The sequence below is a fragment of the Balaenoptera acutorostrata genome, chromosome 5, assembly GCF_949987535.1.
Source record: "Balaenoptera acutorostrata chromosome 5, mBalAcu1.1, whole genome shotgun sequence".
NCBI lineage: Eukaryota > Metazoa > Chordata > Mammalia > Artiodactyla > Balaenopteridae > Balaenoptera > Balaenoptera acutorostrata.
Genome location: NC_080068.1, coordinates 2810305 through 2831245, shown reverse-complemented (window position 1 = coordinate 2831245; position 20941 = coordinate 2810305). Strand labels below are relative to the sequence as shown.

General features: G+C 37.9%; 1 protein-coding gene across 4 annotated transcripts in view; it reads right to left on the bottom strand.

The window, feature by feature from the left end:
• Window positions 1-10284: 10284 nt before the first annotated feature.
• TMEM144 (transmembrane protein 144) overlaps window positions 10285-20941 on the bottom strand; it is a 48512-nt gene continuing 37855 nt past the window's right edge. For 3 of the 4 annotated variants that reach the window (XM_007184149.2, XM_007184147.2, XM_007184148.2), the window contains 2 exons: window positions 18502-18555; window positions 10285-13021 (listed from right to left, as the gene is read on the bottom strand). In XM_007184149.2, coding sequence (XP_007184211.2) covers window positions 12938-13021; window positions 18502-18555 — 138 coding nt within the window. In that variant the 3' untranslated portion in view covers window positions 10285-12937. The remainder of the gene's footprint in view (window positions 13022-18501; window positions 18556-20941) is intronic. The other variant, XM_057547025.1, reaches the window with a different exon arrangement.

The following is a 20941-nucleotide window of genomic DNA, read 5'->3' as shown; positions in this document are numbered from 1 at the left end:
TTTTAAAAACCTTCACGGCTGAGCAGAATCTTCAGCGTTGTTTTTTTGCAGACAGTGAGTCTACCATCTCCCCAGATTGCCAGCATTCTGATTAAAGGCAACTTTCCCGTCCACCAGCATTTGCCTCTCTCCAGTATTGATTTTGGACCGGCAAGCAGCCAGACCTGAGTTTGGAATAATACTGAAAATTAGAGTCTTGAATATGACTGCACAGGGTGTTTGATACCGACTGGGGGTCTTGGCCTCCCCCAGTCAACAGAAACTGATCAGAGGCCAGACAAGAAATTCAGGCAGGGCTGTATTAGGCGCTCGCCAGCTCCTGAGTTGGGGGGCGAGCTTGTTCCTTGTATGGGGTGGGGGTAGGGGTGTGTCCAGAGGTCGGGCCGGAGGGGTGGTGCTGAGTTCAGGGGGCGTGTGCAGCTCCCTGCTTTTGCTCCCAGCACCCTGGTTTTGTTCCAAGCTCTTCAGAAGCGGCAGTTGGGTTTTTTGGTCTCTTTGCATCTTTTGTCCAGAATTTGTCCCAGCTGTGCGTGCACACAGTTGTTTTTAGTCCCATATATATAGCTTCTTTGTATTGGGTCGGCCAAACTCAAATGAACATATTGGCCAACGCAGTATTTTGTTGCTCAAGGAGAGGTTTGTCCAGGTGCAAGCATTGCAGCACTGCAGCAAAGGGTCCCAGGTCCCAGCCTGTCTCACTCTGTATTAATTTTAATAATGATGCTTCCAGAGCTCAAGCAACCTCAGCTGTAACTTTTCCACGTCAGAGACAGAGAGCAGTGGGTGTAGTAAATTGTCAAAGCCACCTTCTCAGCCCGGTCCAAGGATCGTCTGTATTCTTGCTAGTTGTCTCTCATCCACGAGCCGTTCCATCAACTAGGAGTCACCACAACCAGTTCCATCAACTAGTCATCACCACACGGGCATCTTCAAGTTCTGCCCAACACAGGTGTGTGCAGAGCGCACAACATAGGCAGCCCTGCTACTCGCTGAAGGGATATGTGACTCATCAGAATAGGCTGCTTGCACATCAGTTATTTAAATTTCCCAGGACACTTGAACGTTTCCTTTTGCAAATCTTTAAAAGTTTTAAAATGTCGGCAGTACCACTTTTGGAAGTATGTGTTTTAAAAAGTGTGTACGTCTTAAAATATTTTTCCCCTCAAAAGAAGTTTGATGCCCATTTGAGAACTTTGATCCCTTTGTAATTGGCTTCGTGTTGAGCTAATTTAGTGTAGACTAATTTTGTGCTTTGGGAAGCTATAGATTAAAAGAGTCAGCCAATATATTATTCTCAACACTAAACAGACATTTCACATGAGAAAGGACACAGCCTTAACGAAACAATCCCCTGAGAGCAAAGCTTCTAAACGTTTAACAAACACGACTTTCATAAATCATGCATCTTGCAATTCCTGAGCAGCTGAGTAACACGGAGATTTTCTTCTATTTGCTTCACCCAGTAGACGCAAAACAAGGCCATTTAAAAAAATTTTTTTTAATTGAAGTATAGTTGATTTACAACATTGTGCCAATCTCTGCTGTACAGCAAAGTGACTCAGTTATACACATATATACATTCTTTTTTTATATTCTTTTCCATTATGATTTATTACAGGATATTGAATATAGTTCCCTGTGTTATAAAGTAGGACCCTGTTTATCCATTCTAAATGTAGTAGTTTGCATCTACCCACCCCAAATTCCCACTCCATCCCTCTCCCTCCCCCCTCCCTCTTGGCCAAGCTGTGAAATCTTTTATATTTGTTTTCTGTGAAGACTTCAGGGAATGATATGATAGCCAGTTCTGTTCCTGTACGTGCTGACTGCCTTTCTTGTAGCGAGTTCATTTTCATTCACAAACAATTCTTGTTTTTAGCAAGGGATTTGCTTGTAAGCCTGTTGACTCTAAACCGTGAAATAAAAGGTTTGCCCCTTATTACAGGCGTTATTATTAAAGACATTCAGACAATAGCATATTTGATTTCATTAAGTACAATAGGTGTTATTTACCCATAGTGATTATGTACCAACAGGCAATATAAAGCAGTGGTTAAAAGCATGGATTCTGGGGACTTCCCTGGTGGTGCATTGGTTAAGAATCCACCTGCCAATCCAGGGGACACAGGTTCGAGCCCTGGTCCGGGAAGATCCCACATGCCGCGGAGCAACTAAGCCCACGCACCACAACTACTGAGCCTGTGCTCTAGAGCCCAAGAGCCACAACTACTGAGGCCACGAGCCACAACTACTGAAGCCCATGCGCCTAGAGCCCGTGCTCTGCAACAAGAGAAGCCACCACGATGAGAAGCTCGCGCACCACAACGAAGAGTAGCCCCTGCTCGCCGCAACTAGAGAAAGCCCACGCGCAGCAACGAAGACCCAACGCAGCCAAAAATAGATAAATAAATAAAAAATAAATAAAATAAAAGCATGGATTCTGGAGTCAGACCAGCTGGGCTTGAATCCTGGCTCTGGCACTTATTAGCTGTAGGCCCCTAGGCAAGTGCCTCTTTGTGCCTCAGTTGTTTAATCTGTAGAATGGAGAAACTGAGAGCAGTTATGTTAAAGACTTACTGTGAGGATTGTGTGTTAATATGTGAAAAGCATTGGGACACAGATGGGCACATGGGTAAGCACTGAAGAAGTATTAATTACTATTGTACCTGAATACGCTAGATTAACATGGCCACTTCAGTTCAAAAGCCAACAAAAATATATTGCGTCTATACTACATTTACTGAGCTTGACTCACACTCTGTAGTTTGCCCCGTGATCTTATTTTTTCCCCTCTTGCTTATGGATTTAGTAGGCCAATTACAAAGCCTAGACTGACCCGTTCCCTAAGATGGGCAAATGGCTGAGAGCTGTGATGTCAAATGTGATAACCACTAGCTCTTTGTGGCCATTAAAATTAAAATTTATATTACTGGAAATGGAATGAAATAAAAAATTCAGTTCTGTGGTCACATTAGCCACATTTCAAGAGCTCAATGGTCGCATGTTGCTAGTGGCTACCATAATGGACAGTACAAATATAAAGCATCTCCAACTTTGCAGAAAGTTCTTCTGGGTAGTTCTGGTAGAGCTTGGTATTGTGCCAGCTCTCTTGTTCCATTCTAACCTATAGCTAATACAAATAGCTTCTAACTTACAAATGAGATGCACACTGAAAGTTCACTTGCAAGTTGGTGGGAACTTTGAATACAGGTCCCTATGGACCAATTACATTAAGATTATGGCAACATAAATCCTATGAAGAGGTCAATGGCTACAAACATAAGGAAATATTCAGGCTCATTGAAAATGGAAATTATGACAATGAGCTTAGGTTTGATTATCCAACTGAAAAGATTAAAATAGTGTTCAGGTTCAATGCTGGTAAATGTGCAGTGAAGCAAGAATTTGTGGGTGTATATTTTTGTAAAATTTATCTGTAGAGTAATTTGGCAATATATTTTAAGTCTTAAAATTGTTTGTACTCTTTGGCCCTATAATTCACTCTCCAGGACTTTAATATAAGAAAATAGAGATACTTCCAAGATCCAGTACAGAGGTTCTCATAACAGGATTAATTATAGTAACACTTGGAAACAACCCAAGTGTTTTACAACAGGGAGAGGGTTAGGTCAGTTATGACTTGGATATATTGGAATGCCGTATAGCCATTAAAATGTTAATGTTAATTAAAATGTTCTTCTTTCACAACATAGGAAATATGTAGAAATAAATGAAAAATAATATTTAACACTTCATAGCATGATTAAATAAAATCTCCTTAGGAAACACTTGAAAATAAACTATTAATAATAATAATCTAAGTTTTATGGGATGGTGTGTGATTTCCTTTTTAATATTCTTTTATACTTTTAAGTTGTCTACAGCAGGGGTCCCAAATATTTGTTTAAAGGCTATGAAAAGACAATAAATAAGGTTGATTTAATAGGTATACACTGACTTTAATAGTCTGAGAACAGTTATGACATCTTATTTTCAAACATCATTAAGGATTTATAGAAATAAGATCCTATCTTAGCACACAAAAAATTCTTCAGTATATTTTAATAAATAGAAAGAATATAGATTGCATTAATTATGTGAAAAATAGAGAGTAGAAAAATAAAAATTAAAAATTTTAACCACCTGGACATTTTTAAGTGCTGCCTTAATTATTCTTGTGTAAAGCAGGATACTGAAATGGATAGTACAGAATCCCTAGAAAATGAAAATAAAAACTCTAGATATCAAAAGTTATGTGACTTGTCTAAAACCATATTTATAGAAAAATTAATAGGCCTAGGAACTTATACTTACTAAAAGAGATAGAATAAAACATTGAATTAACCACTTAACTCAGATTAAAAATAAAGAGGATTAAAATGATTACAACAGATATATGAAAGATAAGTAGTAGAATTGATAAATAAAACCAAGAACTGGTACTTCAAAACAGTAATAATAAGATAGAAAATCATGCAGTAGCACAACCAAAATATTTAAAAAATGTGCAAAGATATTAGATGCTCTTGAATAGGAAGACTCAATATTTGAAATTTATATATTGAATTATTTGAATTGTTATTAAAATATAATTCAATATTTGAATTAAATCTACAAATTCAGATGCTATCCAAACAAAATACAAACAGATGTCTCATTGCTGTTATATGCGTTTGCTTGGAACTTGATAGACTTATTCTAAATTCATCCAGAAAAGTAAGCATGCAAGAATAGCCTGGAATAACCTGAAAGAGAATAACAACAATAATGGACAAGCTAAAGAATTTTAATATATGTTATTAAGACAGTAACTACAGCACTTCCCTGGTGGCACAGTGGTTAGGAATCCGCCTGCCAATGCAGGGGACACGGGTTCCATTGCTGGTCCTGGAAGATCCCACATGCCGCGGAGCAACTAAGCTCGTGCGCCACAACTACTGAGCCTGTGCTCTAGAGCCCACGAGCCACAACTACTGAGCCCACGAGCCACAACTACTGAGCCCACGTGCCTAGAGCCTGTGCTCTGCAACAAGAGAAGCTACTGCAATGAGAAGCATGCGCACCACAACAAAGAGTAGCCCCTGCTCGCCGCAACTAGAGAAAGCATGCGCGCAGCAACAAAGACCCAATGCAGCCAAAAATAATATAAATAAATAAATAAATAAATGAAACTTACATTAAAAAAAAAAAAGTACATTACAACTCTGTGGTCCTAGCACAAAAAATGATTACAGGACCCACAGATTTATTCAAGTACCTATAGGAATTTGGCATTCATTAAAAACATTTCAGAACACCAGAGAAAAGCAGAATTTTTCAACAAATGGTGCTGGAATAAATACCAAGTTGTCATTCAACCTCTCCGCCCCCAATAAAATGCACAAAATCCTACTGGAATATATTGTGAGAGTTAATTATATATATATTCTTACCACCTATTTAAGAACTATGTTATATTTCCATGTGAACGCTGAAGGTTTTATTACTAAGACAACACCTATATGTGATTTTGGAATTTCAGACCTGAGGTCCTCAATAGGAAGCATCACAAGATGATGTAAATGAAGAGACAGGATTCTAAATGACTTTTGTTGTGTAAATGAAGAGAAATTAAGAAGATTCTGGAAAATATCTCCGTTTCTGATTTGAGCATTTTAGACATGTCCAGTTTTCCTATCTCCGTGGAACTTGTTTCACGGTAATTTTCCACTAGGCACTTCAGAGCTGAAACAGACAACAGGCTCATTTGCTGCTCCATTTACGTCAAACAGTTCACCTTAGTAAGACATCGTTCTGTACCCAGGAAATGGGAACTGAGAACACGCCTTCCACAAGCCAGTCTACCAGTGATGGGAAGACCCTTAAGAATCCATATTTAGAATCCATCCAGATACGGCATAGGATTTCTTAATAGCCTATTGGGAAAACATTTCTGCCTCTTGGTTGCAAAAAGTTATTCAAAAATAGCAGGGCAAATAGTCCCAGGTCTCTGTGACCTAAAATGTCCAATGAAGCTGAAGAATTATTAGAGCATCTTAGAGAAACCTGAGGCAATTCAGCCTGACGATTTAGTAATGACGGTTCTGTCACTGGCTCAGAGAATTATGAGACTTCTAGCTCAGTATTTGCTCAGCCTTACTCACGGTGTTGGCAGCGCGGGCTGCAAGAATTCTTCTAGGTCCTGAATATTCTAAGGCGACACACTCTTCTGTTTGAACAACTCTGGGTGTGGGTTTATTTTGTGATGTGTTCAACTTCTAGGAAACCAAATGATAAAGTCCAAATAATAAAGCTGAAAAGGCGTGAAAACTTGCAGACTGAAAAGCAGACGTCACACTGGGGATTCGACTGATACATGTTAAGACAAAAGGCAGATAGTAGTTTTCTTTCCTAGTTCAGATTTTTAAAATCCATTGATGGCAAATTATAGTCATTTCCGAAGAGAGGTGCAGGTCAGGGGTGGGGACGGGGAAGAGTGAGGAAGCCCAAACTTAAAAAAATAAAGTTTACATGTTTTAACCTAAAGACTATCACAACTAAGCCTATACTGCCTCCTGGTGGTCAAATATGAAAATGTATTTATACAGATGAAATAAATGAATGGTTATTTAGCATACATCAAAATAACTAAAGGTAGAGCAACCAAGTGCCTCACTTTGTATGAATATCCCATTTTCACTAACTCACCTGACTACATTTCCCCTAGTTATTAAGGTTGAATGGCTCTTTTTTGGAGAGGTCCCAATTCTACACTTTTCTAAACTGTAAGTAGTAAATTGTATTGGATAATACTCCTTATATACTTGGGATTTGGGTATTTATATATGTTACAATTTATGCAGAAATAATAAGAAAGAATATTTTCCTCGATCTGTTACACTACTTAATCTTAAAAAGTAGACAATGAATTATTTAGTGCCTTAAATAATTTTACCATGCATATTTATCAGGCATATTGAAATGAATATCTTAGCAACACAGACATGTACATTATTATCACGGTGTATCAGGCTATAGGCTCTTAACCCAGCAATCATACCTAGTGCTCTCGGTGGTTACTGTGGTCAGATAATTTTTCTGATTGACAATTTTAAATTTCTCAAACTTGAACTTTACTACTTGCACAATAAAAAGTATTTCTTTAAAAGCAAAACTATAAAATCCAGAGGAATCCAATGATCTGCCCACAGTTTCACTGCTGGTAGTATGTAGGGGTCCTAACACTATCCAGCGATTTTCCCTATAGTCTTCAAAGTATGATATATTTCCTGTTACTAACAAAAATGTAACGTTTCCTCTGAACCTTCTTTTCTTTAAAATGTGCTGTTCCTATTTGCTTTCAGTCGTATCTCAGATGCTAATCCCATTGGGGTGAGTACTCGGCTATGGGGCTTTAGACCTCCAGTGAGGTCTTAGTTCCCCGACCAGGGATTGCACTGGAAGCATGGAGTCTTTTTTTGGGGGGCGGGGTAGGGTATAGTTGCTTTACACGGCTGTGTCAGTTTCTGCTGTACAGCAAAGTGAATCAGCTATACGTATACATATATCCCCTCTTACTTAGATTTCCTTCCCGTTTAGGTCACCACAGAGTACCGAGTAGAGTTCCCTGTGCTCTACAGTAGGTTCTCATTAGTTATCTATTTTATACATAGTAGTGCATATACGTCAATCCCAATCTCCCAATCCATCCCACCCTCCCCTTCCCCCTTGCAGAGTCTTAACCAATGGACCACCAGGGAAGTCCTCAAAAGAGTTGCTCTTGGGTGCCTTTCCCCAGCATGTCAGTGGGGTCATTAGTGGGTGTCCACTCTTCACTGGGGCTGTAACACAGATGAAGAAGCTTCTCTGTAGATGTTTATACACTGAAAACCAGTGGAGAGCTGTCTGCAAGTCAGACAAGGGCAACTCCCCCTTGCTCTTTGCTGGCTTCCGTGCCTCATACAGCAGACACTGTTAGGAGCTGCTGTGAAGAAGCATAAGTTCAGTCCACACAAACAAACTGACCTCCTCTTACGCATGGTCTATCACCCAGCAAATTTCACAAATTGCCTCAATAAAAGTAAACCTCAGAGTTTCCCCAAGGCTTCTTTCTCTTACTATATCATATTTTGAACCAAACAGAAACACTATTTCGAACACAGTCTTACCATGTTTTTCTCCCTCAAAATTTATGGAATTTTATCACTTACTAAAATGTTTCATGTATTTAAAAAATTTATTGTGAATGAACTGACCACCAAGCTCATAATGCTGTGACCAGTCAAGTAAATGACAACTTACCCTACTCCTTTGTATTTCAACAGCTCTGTGTCAGGTTTCAGCTGAAAGATGTGTTACACACGTGCAGAGAATCTATTGAGTTTCCTTTTTCAGACTGTGCACAAATTTCTTAAAAGGCTGAACCATGTTTTTTACATGCTTCCACATGTTTACTTCTATAGAGCTTAATTTGACTTCAATATAAGTGAGTGAAATTCGAATTAATGTCAGATCAGGTATGATCCAGAGGAAAACCTCCTAAGAATTGCATGTTCTTTTGTGTGTTTATAATACACATGTTTTTACTAGAGTCTCAGACACATCATAAAGATCTCCACATGACAGTATTACCAAACAGTGTATTCAAGTGTTTAAATTTGTTTCACTAGATCTTGTTGCAAAATCTCCATTTGGAAATTGGAATTTTTGTTTGTTTGTTTTCATGGGATCTTGTCAACATGAATTGTGTTAGAGATTTTATACTGGAGAAAGAATCAGTCTGCATAATCTGAAGTGAAAATAGACTTGGCCACCAGGCAGAGATTATTCAATGTGTGGAAGTTAAGTGGTTTGAGCCAAAAAAGATAATATGATGTTCAGTCATTATTACTGTTATTTTTTGCCAAAAAATCCACTTAAACAGAATGGTTTCAAGCATTTCATTTTTTTCTCCTAAAAATCTTCATAAAATTAAGTGGATACCTATTCTTTTATATCTTCTCTCTTTCTTCTAGGAGTGGAAGACAATATTCTTTTTTATGTTGTAATAACCTAGTACTTTGAAATCTATTAGATAGCAAGGTATAAGTCACAAATAGAAAAAATTTAGAGCACAAGTGTGATAAGAATCACCAAGAGTACTTGTAAAAAATGCAAATTCATACTTTCCAGCCCCAGAGATTATAATCCATTAGGTCATTGTAAGAAACCCAAGAACAGGCATTTTTTTTTTCAACATGTAGAAAATGGAGGTCATCTAGTTTAAGCAGTTTAATATCTTACAGCCCCTCAAAAGAGAACATTATAGACTGGGGATGGACTCAAAGGGTAGCTAAGAATTCTTCTTAACTACACTATTAATTTAAAATGGTGACTTTCTGGAACGTGACACATCACACACTTAAATATGACAATTCCAAATGTTAATCATTTTTGCTTTAGTTGTTATTTTGAATACACACATATGCTTTCTTCCACTAGGGAGAATAACTGAGAATGCATTATAATTGTTTTAGATCAGTAAAAATTGTTTGAAAATGGCTAGAAGATGAAAGAAATCAGATATGAAGGGTACACTGTATATGATCCCATTTATATGAAATTTTAGAATAGGCAAAAGTAATCTAGAATGACAGAAAACAGATCACCGGTTAGCTACAAAGAGGCAGAAGGGAACTTTTTGGGTTGCTGGAAGTGTTCTGTATCTAGGGTGTAGTGGTGTTTACATGAGTGTATATTCACTGAAGCTTATAGCACTGTTCACTTAAAATGGGAGAATTTTATGGATGCAAATTATACCTCTTAAAGTTCATTAAAATAGACTAAAAGGTATTTGCGAGTTTTTTTGTTGTTGTTGTTTAATGAGGCCAAATTTCTGCAACAACTATATTAGGTAGCTCACAGAATCTCCAGCAGGACCATGGAATTGGGCTTGGAGAATCCACGGTCAGAAAAACCCTTAGATCCTACCACAGGGAGGCTAGGAAAGCGAGTTTCTGGCTTCCACCTTTAGGAGGTGGGACTCCCACACTGGAAAATTTCCCAGCTTTGTCTTGATCTTTGTCTTTTTAGTTTGTGTGTTCATGTGTGTGCATTCTTGCTTTGATATTTTAAACAGTACCTAGTTTAATTACTTTAACATTTAGACATATGCTTCTGAGATTTTCTGCCGTTGATTTTTTAACACATATTAAAGAACACATAGATGAATTCATTGCCATAAAAATTAGAGTATTACAGGTAGTGCTCAAGGTCACCTTGACCTAGTGTCACCATTTTATTCTCACTATTATGAGTTCGGTACATATGTTTTTCTAATATGTTGCATACATATGAATTCACAGAAAATGTACATATTACTTTGATTTTTAAAAATTTATTTAAATGGTATCATACCATGCACACATCTCTACAACTCACCGTTTTTGCTCAGTGTGTTTTTCAGAAGCTCTCCCAATATTGATACATACAAGGCTAGTAGGTAGCAACTCTATAAGTAGAAACAAATCAGTATAACAGGACTAAAAGGAGGTTTGGTAGCTCAGGGGAAAGTCTGTACTATTAATTCTTTAAAACTCATTAGGGATTTTTGGTAATCAGGCATTTTTCTTCTGATAGTAGAAAATTATCATAATCTGCATGCCAGCTTCACTGGGGGCTATGCCCTTCTAAGGTACTGCCCTCTGAACACAGAGACAGAAAGCCAAGCCAAAATTAATGCAAACACAAGAATCTGACCATATTAGACAAGGAAAAAGGAAACCCCCAAACTTTAAGAACCGTGGGCATTAACTTCCTAAGGTAAGCGAAGGGAGTAGAGATTTGGAAATTGCCCATTTAGACTAACCTCTACATAAAAAGTTGTTTGTTTGGTAAGCATTTTGAAAAAGCTTGTTCTCTCCCACACTACTGTACTAACATTATAGTCACTACCTGGTAGCAGAAACTGTAGAGTGGTAATAACATTTTTCATTTTTCCTCTGCAATTGCTTTACTTCACATTTAAAATTTTACATACAAACTGGCAACCTCTGCTAAAGAATAATTCAATGCCATTAATATAAAATTTTAAAATACATTTAAACAAGAAAAATAGCTTCGTATCATGTCAATTGATTCAAAGATATCAACATTTTAGGTTAAAATTAAAATGAATTTTTGGAAGATGTTGCAATCAAATATTTATTTATATTCACACTTCAACAATTAAACAGGGACTCCAGTATCATTTTTAAATTGAACTCATAGAGAGGCATAAGGAGTTGTTTGAGTGTGGGTGGTGGTGAGAGGAGTAGCTCTCACAAAGTATTCTCCAATCTACAGACACAGGCTTTCTTTCTCAAACAAGACATATTATAATAGCTAAGAATTAGAGGGACTTCCCTGGTGGCACAGTGGTTAGGAATCCGCCTGCCCGTGCAGGGGACATGGGTTCGAGCCCTGGCCCGGGAAGATCCCACATGCCGCGGAACAACTAAGCCCATGTGCCACAACTACTGAGCCTGCGTGCCTAGAGCCCGTGCTCCACAACAAGAGAAGCCACCGCAATGAGGCCTGTGCACCGCAATGAAGAGTAGCCCCCGCTTGCTGCAACTAGAGAAAGGCCCACGCAGCAACGAAGACCCAATGCGGCCAAAAATTAATTTAAAAAAAAGAATTATATATTTGCCAAGCGCCAGACACTCATGAAAATACTTTACAGATTTTCACTAATTTGAACTTCCCAGTAACCATGTGAGATGGATGTTACCATTATCTCCAGTTTACAGATGGGAAATCTGATAGAGGGGGTGCAGGACCTTTATCCAAAGTCACACAGTTAAGATGAAGCAGAGGCGGGATTTGAACCCATACAGATTAGCTTGGGAGTCACACACACTTTCTGCCTGTCCTAGCAGCAAAGTGAACTGCTTCTAGGAGAGGGAGTGGGTGAAATTGACACCGCACTCTTCCAGGTTTTTTAATTCGATTATTTTGAGAGTTTGGGAACCACTGTGATAAACATTGTACTAGCAACTCCATTTCAGTTTTCTTAAAGAACACTATCATTTTCTGTGATTTTCTTTTACCTAGTGGAAACCGCCAGTTAAAACAGGAAGAAAACCACCGGTTATAAGAGGGATTTTAGAAAAGTATATTTCAGAAAAAAAAATTAAATTGTACATCTAAAGGAGTGTGTTGGTCCCTTAAAATTCTCACTCCGATAAGCTAGAATCTCACTTCACCAATTCTAGAATCTCCCCCCAACTTGGAGTAGTACATACATATATGCATGTGTATTCATGTGTGTACTTGTTTATGTATGTATATGTGTTACACACATATTCTCAATGGTGGAAGTTTTTGTTCTCTGAGGATGGATTTTATCTGGAGATAATCAAAAGGCATTTTGAGCTAAGTCAGGTGGGTGATGGAGAAGTGGGCAACATTAATCTGAGGTAAAAATAAGTCTGGGCTAAAAATAATGAAATGGCCCTTTTCACATTCTGTTACCAACTCTGACATTTACTTTTTCTCGCAAAGGCCCCAGATATCTTTGGATTCTAATGCCACTATAAGTCTTCTTCCCACTCCTCCCCCCCCCAAACATTTTTATGCCTATCTTCACTAATGAGGTTCATATGTTGGAAATTTGGACATATACCAAGTTCTTTGCATACGAAATCCACACTCTTTTCTAGATTATGCACCAGTAAATACATAATTGTGGTTAAAGCAGCATCCTTAGATATAATTCTTCATAAATAAGTTCATTAGAAGAATTTCTCATTTTTATGCTCGACTGAAAGTGTTTTCCTTCATTCTCACATTTGTGGGGAAAAAAAAAATCATCTACCCTAATCCGGGATGGATGGAGATCCATTTGCCGTATGAACATGAACCCTGTTCTCAGCACAGTCTCTGTGTCCAGGAGAGGCGTGTTCTCAAGCACTGCTGCCATCTGCTGGCCTTGTGGTTGTTAGATTTTAGAAAAAGCTGTGCATAAGGCTCCAGCCAAGATGATGCAAAATGCAAGTATCATCAGCAGGTAGTTTTGTCGACCCTAAGTAATAAAAATGAATAACTGTCATTAAGAAAACCTGAACCAAATATGCAAAAAGCACAGACTCTCAACATTGCTGCGGACCTTACTAACCATCTGGTCTACCTCCTGTATGTTTTTCGCTACCCCTCTGCCTGATCTCCCTGACTCTCTGGAAACCCCGGAGATCCTCCATCATTTAACCATTCAGTAAACACATGTGCACGCCCACTATGCATCCACACTTGCTGGGGTTAAAATGGTGAACAGAAACGTGCCCCTATTCAGCTACTCACATAATATGGGAGACAGGAATGAATAAAATCATTGCAGAAAGGCATGTTAAAAGCCAGAAAGAGGCTAATAAGCAAACACCCAAGGCTGTTTGTGTGTTACCAAGGAATCTTAAGGAGGGAGGTTTGAGGTTGAGTTGAGCTTCTAAGTGTCAATGAACTGAGCAGGGAAGGAGGGCAGCAGGTAGAGATCCTGGGTAGAAGGAATGTGTGTGCAGAGCTCTGCTGCAAGAGAAACATGGTACTCGCCAGGGATTAAGAGAAGGTCCGAGAGGATTAAAAGAAGGTCCAAGGGGCTACAGCAGTGAGTTAGGTGGAGCTCGATGAGGTTGGAAGCTATGGTCCTGAGCACACAGGCATCTTAGAGGCCATGCTCTACTTTTGGTTTTATTTTTCCAAGCAGTGGGAAAACATCAGAGGAATGGCCAGAGCTGGGTGTGGCGAAAAGACGGGATTTGCATTTTGTAAAGCCCACGCTTTTGCAGATGGTGAACAGATCGGAGGGGGCCAGAATGGATGCAAGAGGACCAATGAGAAGGTGATCGCAGTCTTCCTGGGCAGAAAGGATGAAGTGCAGATGGAGAGACAGAGACCAGTCTAAAGCGCAAGGGAGAAACAGAGATGGAGTTTACTCGCCCAGCTATGTTGTCTTAAAGATGGAAGCACGGAGGACCACCTCCCACCGCAGCCACTCCATCTGTACCTTAACAAAGAAATACCATCCTGTGCACGGTAGAAATATTGTATTTCTCATAAGCTCCATCTCTAGGGGTACAGATAGATCAATTCTAATCTCTCTTCCACAAGATAAACCCTCAAACATTGAAAAATAAATGTCTTTTATCCCTGAAGCATCTTTTTCCCTGGTCAATATTTTAGCTCCTTTGGCTATCTTTCAAATGGAATGGTTTCAAGCTCCTGCACGGTCCTGGATGTTCCCTTCTGAATGATTGCCAGGCTGTCTATATAGCTCTTTAAATATAGACCCAATACTCTGAGGCAAGTAATATAGGATCTCAATTACACTGAGATCTCCTGATAGTCAAATCATATGATACTATTACCAGCTTTTTTTAAGATTAATGACAATTAATATATAGTCAAAAATGTATATCCCCTTTTTTTTCATCTTAATAAACAGTTGGGTTAAAGTGGGTGATTTTGCGTCTGTTTGATGACCACAGTGGTCTTTGCAAGTCGGGTTGGGCTGGTTGAATTACCTGATTCACTGTCAGCACCAACTCTACCAGAAGCCACTCTAATTCAAGTTCTACAAGTGAAAGGCAGCACAAATCCTTGCCAGGCACAGGGCAGCCTATTTACACACACACACACACACACACACACACACACACTCCTGCATGAGGGCGTTAAGGGTCCCTGACATCTTTTTCTTAGTCTTAAAGATTGCAGCCTTTGCCTAGATACCAGTACTGGTGCAGAGTGGGCGCTCAATAAATATTTGTTCAAAGAATCAATACACTAGGGCAATTTCCAAATGTGCTTTGTGAATTAGCCAATTGATGCAATCACTGAAATAAGAAAAAACAATATATGGGGCCTCATTTATCAGCACTGTACCACCTAATAATGTGAATACTTCATAAGCTCTCTATTTTATTGTCTATGTAGACAGAAGAACAATGTTCTTAGGGGGTAAAATTTTTTCCCTTCTAAGGTTAAGAATCTGTCCAAACTGCCTAGTGTCTTAGATAAAAAGAATGATTATATTTGGGCAAAATAGTTTTCGTTTGTCAAAGGTGAATGTTGACTCTTAGAAAGATCATGCTAACATTCCTTCCCAAAGCAAAAAAAGTATTTAACTTGGATTTCTGAGACAGCTGCTAAAATGACAAATCATCTCATTCTTTATCTGGGTGTTGCTACGGACCTGTCAATTGCTGTGGTAACAATCCCCTGCATTGGGATTACTGTGGACACACTGACTATAATGTGTTGCTAAAAATATAATGTCTGTCTAGTTTAAAATAGCTAAATATAAGATTCTAAAACAAACTTCCCAAAGAAGAACAGATATCAGATATAAAAGAATGTCTCAAGGGCAAAGAGGACAAACCAGAGCACTGATGTCATTAAAATGAAATAAAATCGTTAAACTCTTTCACACAAAAAGTGCTTGGATCTCCGATTAAGTCCTTATTGCTCCAGGTTGTAGACTTTTAAATATGTGTCTTTTAGGACAGCTTCAAGACATAGCTGATAGGACCTATGAGTCATAAAGATAAACGTTTTGGTTTTGTTTTCCTCTAGGGTTTTATCTTCTTTTTAAGAAAAATAATTTTTAAAATTCAAATAGGATTTTGGTATCACTGTCTAGTTGCTAACTCTTTCTTAAACTCCTTGGCATGGGAAGTATTTAAAACTTTCCTTTAAAGTTGCTGTCAAGAGGCAACTCAGTATCTGCATTGAATAAGTATCACTGGACACACCTTAAGTTCTGTTTGTAGACAGATTTGTAAGGCTTTTTAAACTAGAGTTAAAAGGTCAGCAAAACTCACTGTGCTTTCAGCTTTGCCCTCTCTCTATTTTTACTTACATACTTGGCCAAACTTTTGCACTCACTCTCAAATCTGCAGATCAAACACAATGGGATTTTATCCGAATTACACTGAATGTAATTGGAGGTGCTGCCTAAGCCATAGTGAGCTCTTCCATCAGGGATATATGAGTCTCCTATCTATTCTGATAGTCTTTTATGTTTTGTAGTAAACTTCTGCAGTAAAGGAAAAGATTTTATAAATCCAGCACATTTCTTGTTAATTATTTTCTTTTATTTTTATAATTTTTGTAGGTATTAATAGCATTTATTTTCCTCTTTTTAATTGGTTCTTAGTGGCATATTGGAAAGCTATTGATTTAATATTTATCCTATATTTCAGTGCCTTAGTAAATGATCTTAGTGGGTCTCAAGATTTTCAGCTGATACTCTTAAATTTTTAAAGAAGAGAATGCTATATGCAAATGACAATTTTCTCTCCTATACCTAGTCCTCTTATTTCTTAATTTTATCTTATCACACTGGCTAGGATCTCCAGAAAATACTGAAAAATAGCAATGATGGAAAATCTATGACTTCCAACTTACAGAGAACTCTTATTTTTTTCAGTTCTATTGAGGTAGAATTGACAGAGAACGCTTATGTTTCACCTTAGTTACGTATTTGCTATTGTTTTTTGATAGACATCTTGTATCAACTAAAGCTTCCTCCTATTTGTAAGAGGTTTCTACTATTGTATGAGGTTGTTTTCTTAATTAAAAACTGGTTTTTAATTTTAGTAAATGCCTTTTGAATATATATTGTCACAGAGTTTCTTTCTGTTTATCTAATAGTATAATAAATTACATTAATTAACTTGCATATTATGAACCATTCTTGTATTCCTGAATTAAACCCTACTTGGTCATGTTCTATCATTTTTAAAAGTTCCTCCTCTATTTGGTCTGAGCTGTTTTTTTAAAAGGTGTCTTAAAAAAACATTTCTTTGAATGTGCTTAGTGTCTTTTTAGAGGACTCTGAAGAATTAACACGAGGCCCAATGGTTAGGGATTCTCTCTCTCAAGGGCGTTCTTGTATCTAGGGAAGAAGATTTTAAATTCAGTATCGTTATTACTGTGGTAGTGACTAAAATAATTTTTAAATGCTTCATAATAAATCGATTCTTAGTTTGTGCTTATTTATATCTATAGTTGTAAATAAGCTATGGTTACTTACTTGTTCTTTTCTAAGGCTTCAGAGTGTTATGCTGGATAATACCCAATTCTTAAATAGAAATCATTATCCTTCATGAGGCAGATGAAATATTTGCAAAGAGATTTACAGTGTGCCTTGGGCATAGAATTACTTTCTGTGGAAAGCAACCCTAACTAAAATAAGTAAGAAACATGTGCACAAAAGTAACTTATGGGTCTATAAATGTTTTAAATTGTCTTGTAAATTTAAAAACACAAAAATTAAGATCGCGATCCAAATATCTTCTAAACAAATTTATTACTTCTTCAATCTGAAAACCTTACTTGTATTAACATCTTATGGCTTTCTAAGTCAAAACATTTCATTTGGAATGAATGAAATGATGTTTTAAATGTAAAACTGAATAATCATTTTAAGAATTATCCAGTGACATGTTCACTTTATGGCTCCCAGAGATTAGCAACATCAGATCTTCTTAGAAATAGGAATTATTTGCTGCTTATTAAGACAAAAAGTATTATACCTATGATGCCTTGACAGTGTCTCTAGTTTATATATATTTTTTAGTAAAAACTATTACAAAATACTATTCACATAGATTGCTCAACTGAAGACTTTTTCCACAAATAAAGGTAAAGGGGAAAAATCCTAAAACAATTTTGAATGAGAATACACACAAACATCCTAGAACTATTTGATAAATGCAATTTTAAGTCCGCACCACTGGGGGCTTCCCTGGTGGTGCAGTGGTTAGGAATCCGCCTGCCAATGCAGGGGACATGGGTTCAAGCCCTGGTCCAGGAAGATCCCACATGCCACGGAGCAACTAAGCCCGCGTGCCACAACTACTGAAGCCTGTGCACCTAGAGCCTGTGCTCCACAACAAGAGAAGCCACCACAATGAGAAGCCCACACACCACAACAAAGAGTAGCCCCTGCTTGCCACAACTAGAGAAAGCCTGCGCACAGCAACAAAGACCCAACACAGCCCAATAAATTAAAAAAAAAAAAAAAATGTCAGCACCATTTACACTCGAGAGGGAAGAGGCAGTTGTCACCTGCTACCACACTGTTTTCCTGTAAAGTTGGTCGTTGGATATGGAGGACCTTGGGAGGCATGAGAGTCAACAGAAAATCTATTCCCAAATTCCCCTCAGGGATATTTTAATCTTTGGGATAAAAAATCTTTCATCTTGTTTATCTACCATATTTTACACTAGATAAAATTTCCCCTCTATCATATTTTATTGGATTATTTAACCAAAATCTCTTACAGGAAAATAAAGTCAACTAAAGCATTTTTCCCTGAAGTTGGGGTGGAGAAAAACATGTTCATAATAATTGTCATATCATTAATATTTTCTTTCCTAGTTAGAGATAATAGCACTTTGAACATCTGATCTATCAAATTAATTCGTGTTGCATGCAGTTTTCAGAAAATAACGCATAGTATTAAATACCCTTCTCAACTGGACCTACACCTTTCGTGTACATACCTGTATTTCCTTAAACATGAAGACACCCCACATTGCAGCTATAAATCCTGGACCCTTAAATAAAAATAAGAACTTTATTTAAATTGGTTATTTTTCTGTGACTGTACTCTACACAAATACAGTGAGGTGGAGAGCTGACCTGACACTTTCCTCAAATAAATTTCTATTGTAAAAACAATATAACAATATTGTCAGGAAAAACTATTCATAATCTCAATCTGAGCTCAACATTGAGTTAAACTAAGTAGCGTTAGGTGAAAAAATGAAGACTTCTTTCCTTTATTTTCTTTATGGCTTTCATTTTTATTATTTTGATGATGCTATAATATTTTATGCCATACAATGTGTTTCTTTAATGTGATTTATAATAAAATATTTTAATAAGCAAGTAGTTTATTTTTTCTAGTGAACTACTTCCTTAGGATTCTAGAAATGGGCTTAAGAGGAAAAAGTGTATGAATAAACTTATAACTTCCTTTGGCATTAGATAATATCATAACTAAAGAAATTTTAGTATGTTCTTTTGGACCTGAAAAATAATGTGCATATGGGAGCAGCATGTACTTTAAAGTTCTCTTTAGCTGATATTACTGCACAGTAATCAGCTATGTCTCACATTATGCTCTAGTGAATGCTACAGATAGTATTATGGGAAGATGGAAAAAGGAAAAATAAACAACGGGTTAGTAAGCAGGAGACAAAGACAGGAATGAGATAATATAGCACAAAAGAGAAGAAATGAGATGGAAAAAGGATGATTCTGCAATCTGAAAACTTTAAGCTATTCAAGTTTATTAATTTTTTTCACTGAGAAAGGAAAACATTGGAATTTAGATTAATTGCAGTCTTTGTGTAGAAGGCGTACTGTATCAGCATTTTGATGATTCCTTGTCAAACCCTGCACACACTCTGGAAGAGTTTCAAATAAACAATCCCAGCCTGTTTTCCCCTCCACCACTCCAACTGTCTACATGCCTGGTTCAGCAAAGCTGGACTTCACTCCTGGCAGGTGAGCAACGCAATAGGAACACATTACTCTCTGTTTATTGGGATCTGGAAAAGTCAAGATCAAAAGAGCCAGAGAAATAGGTCAAAGGAACTGTCTTCTACCAATGACGTATGGTCCTAAGCCTCAAAATCCAAACCGAACAAGAAGCACCTGGGCCCTTTAGCAGTTTCATAGTGACTTGGGGCAGGATGGGAGGAAATGATAGAATAGGGTGTAAATATTAATGCTATCATGCCAATCGCTCAAGAATTTTATCCTCTTTAATCCCTTCAGAGTACACGGGAGAAGACAATACCAAGAGGTACCACTGACCTCTGAAGCTTTCTGGCTGATGACTTTCTAAATATGAGTTTAGACATGGCCTCAGAGTTATTTCAAGGAGCACTGTGGTTACTGGAAGCGGTGCTTTGCTAGATGTAACCCAAGCAGAAGTCAAAGTGTGTACGGACCCTGGTTTGGCAAAGGACAGTCAACGAAGAAGGGCATCTTAAATGAGAGTCACAACTCTTTTGGCGCTGGGATTGCGTATTTTTCTATTGTAAGTGAGTACAAATTACACATTTATAAATCAGCCTTGGAAAAGAAGGTGAGCTTGAGCCACCTGGAGAGGCTTCACCTTCCTGAGAAGCTGATTCGGCCGTTCAATTCCTTGAGGAAGACTGGGAGCAGAGGTACCCAGCCCTCTGTCCTGCTACGTGGGCTTTTCTTCTTTCTTTCTCTTTTCCTTTTCTTTTTTTCTTTTTAATTGAACATTTGCCAATAAACAATGTAGGTGCTGCTTTCAAGGAACTCTTGGTCTAGTCACCAATGGGTCCTAAGAATGGAAATACATGTCCTAGGGAAGAAGGGTATGCTGCTGGGATTTGAAAAATGTACTCTTGATGAAACAAGACTGACCATATTCGTAATTGTTAAAGCTGGGTGATGGGTGTCTTTGAAATTTTCCAGCAAAAAAAGTTAAAATTAAAACCAATCTAGCTCTGCCATGAAAATAAAATAAAGAAGAAGGTAAGATCCTGAAGGGCAGGGCCAAATCTTTTCTGCATACAGATAAGGCTGTCTTTGAACTAATGACAGTGAAACCAAGCAAGAGCCCAGTAGCAATAAAGACCTAGGCCCTCACCTCCCAGAAATACCTGTCCCTCCTGGAAACAATCCTCAGGGGCCAGAGGAAGCCACACTTGGTGGGTGAGGCGCCTGATTTCATCACAGTGTTTGAGAATCATCCTTCTGATGGGCGAGTCTCCAAATGCCACAGTGACCACTTCCACCGGCCCTTCGCCTACACCCCACCTGCCTCAGCCATTTATTTCCACTGAATTAGGCTTTAATGTCTTGTCCTAAGTCTTTACCATAACTTAATACAAGAAACAGTGGAGGAAAACCATGTCTCTATCTACTATAAAATTTTTGTGAAGAATATTATTTATT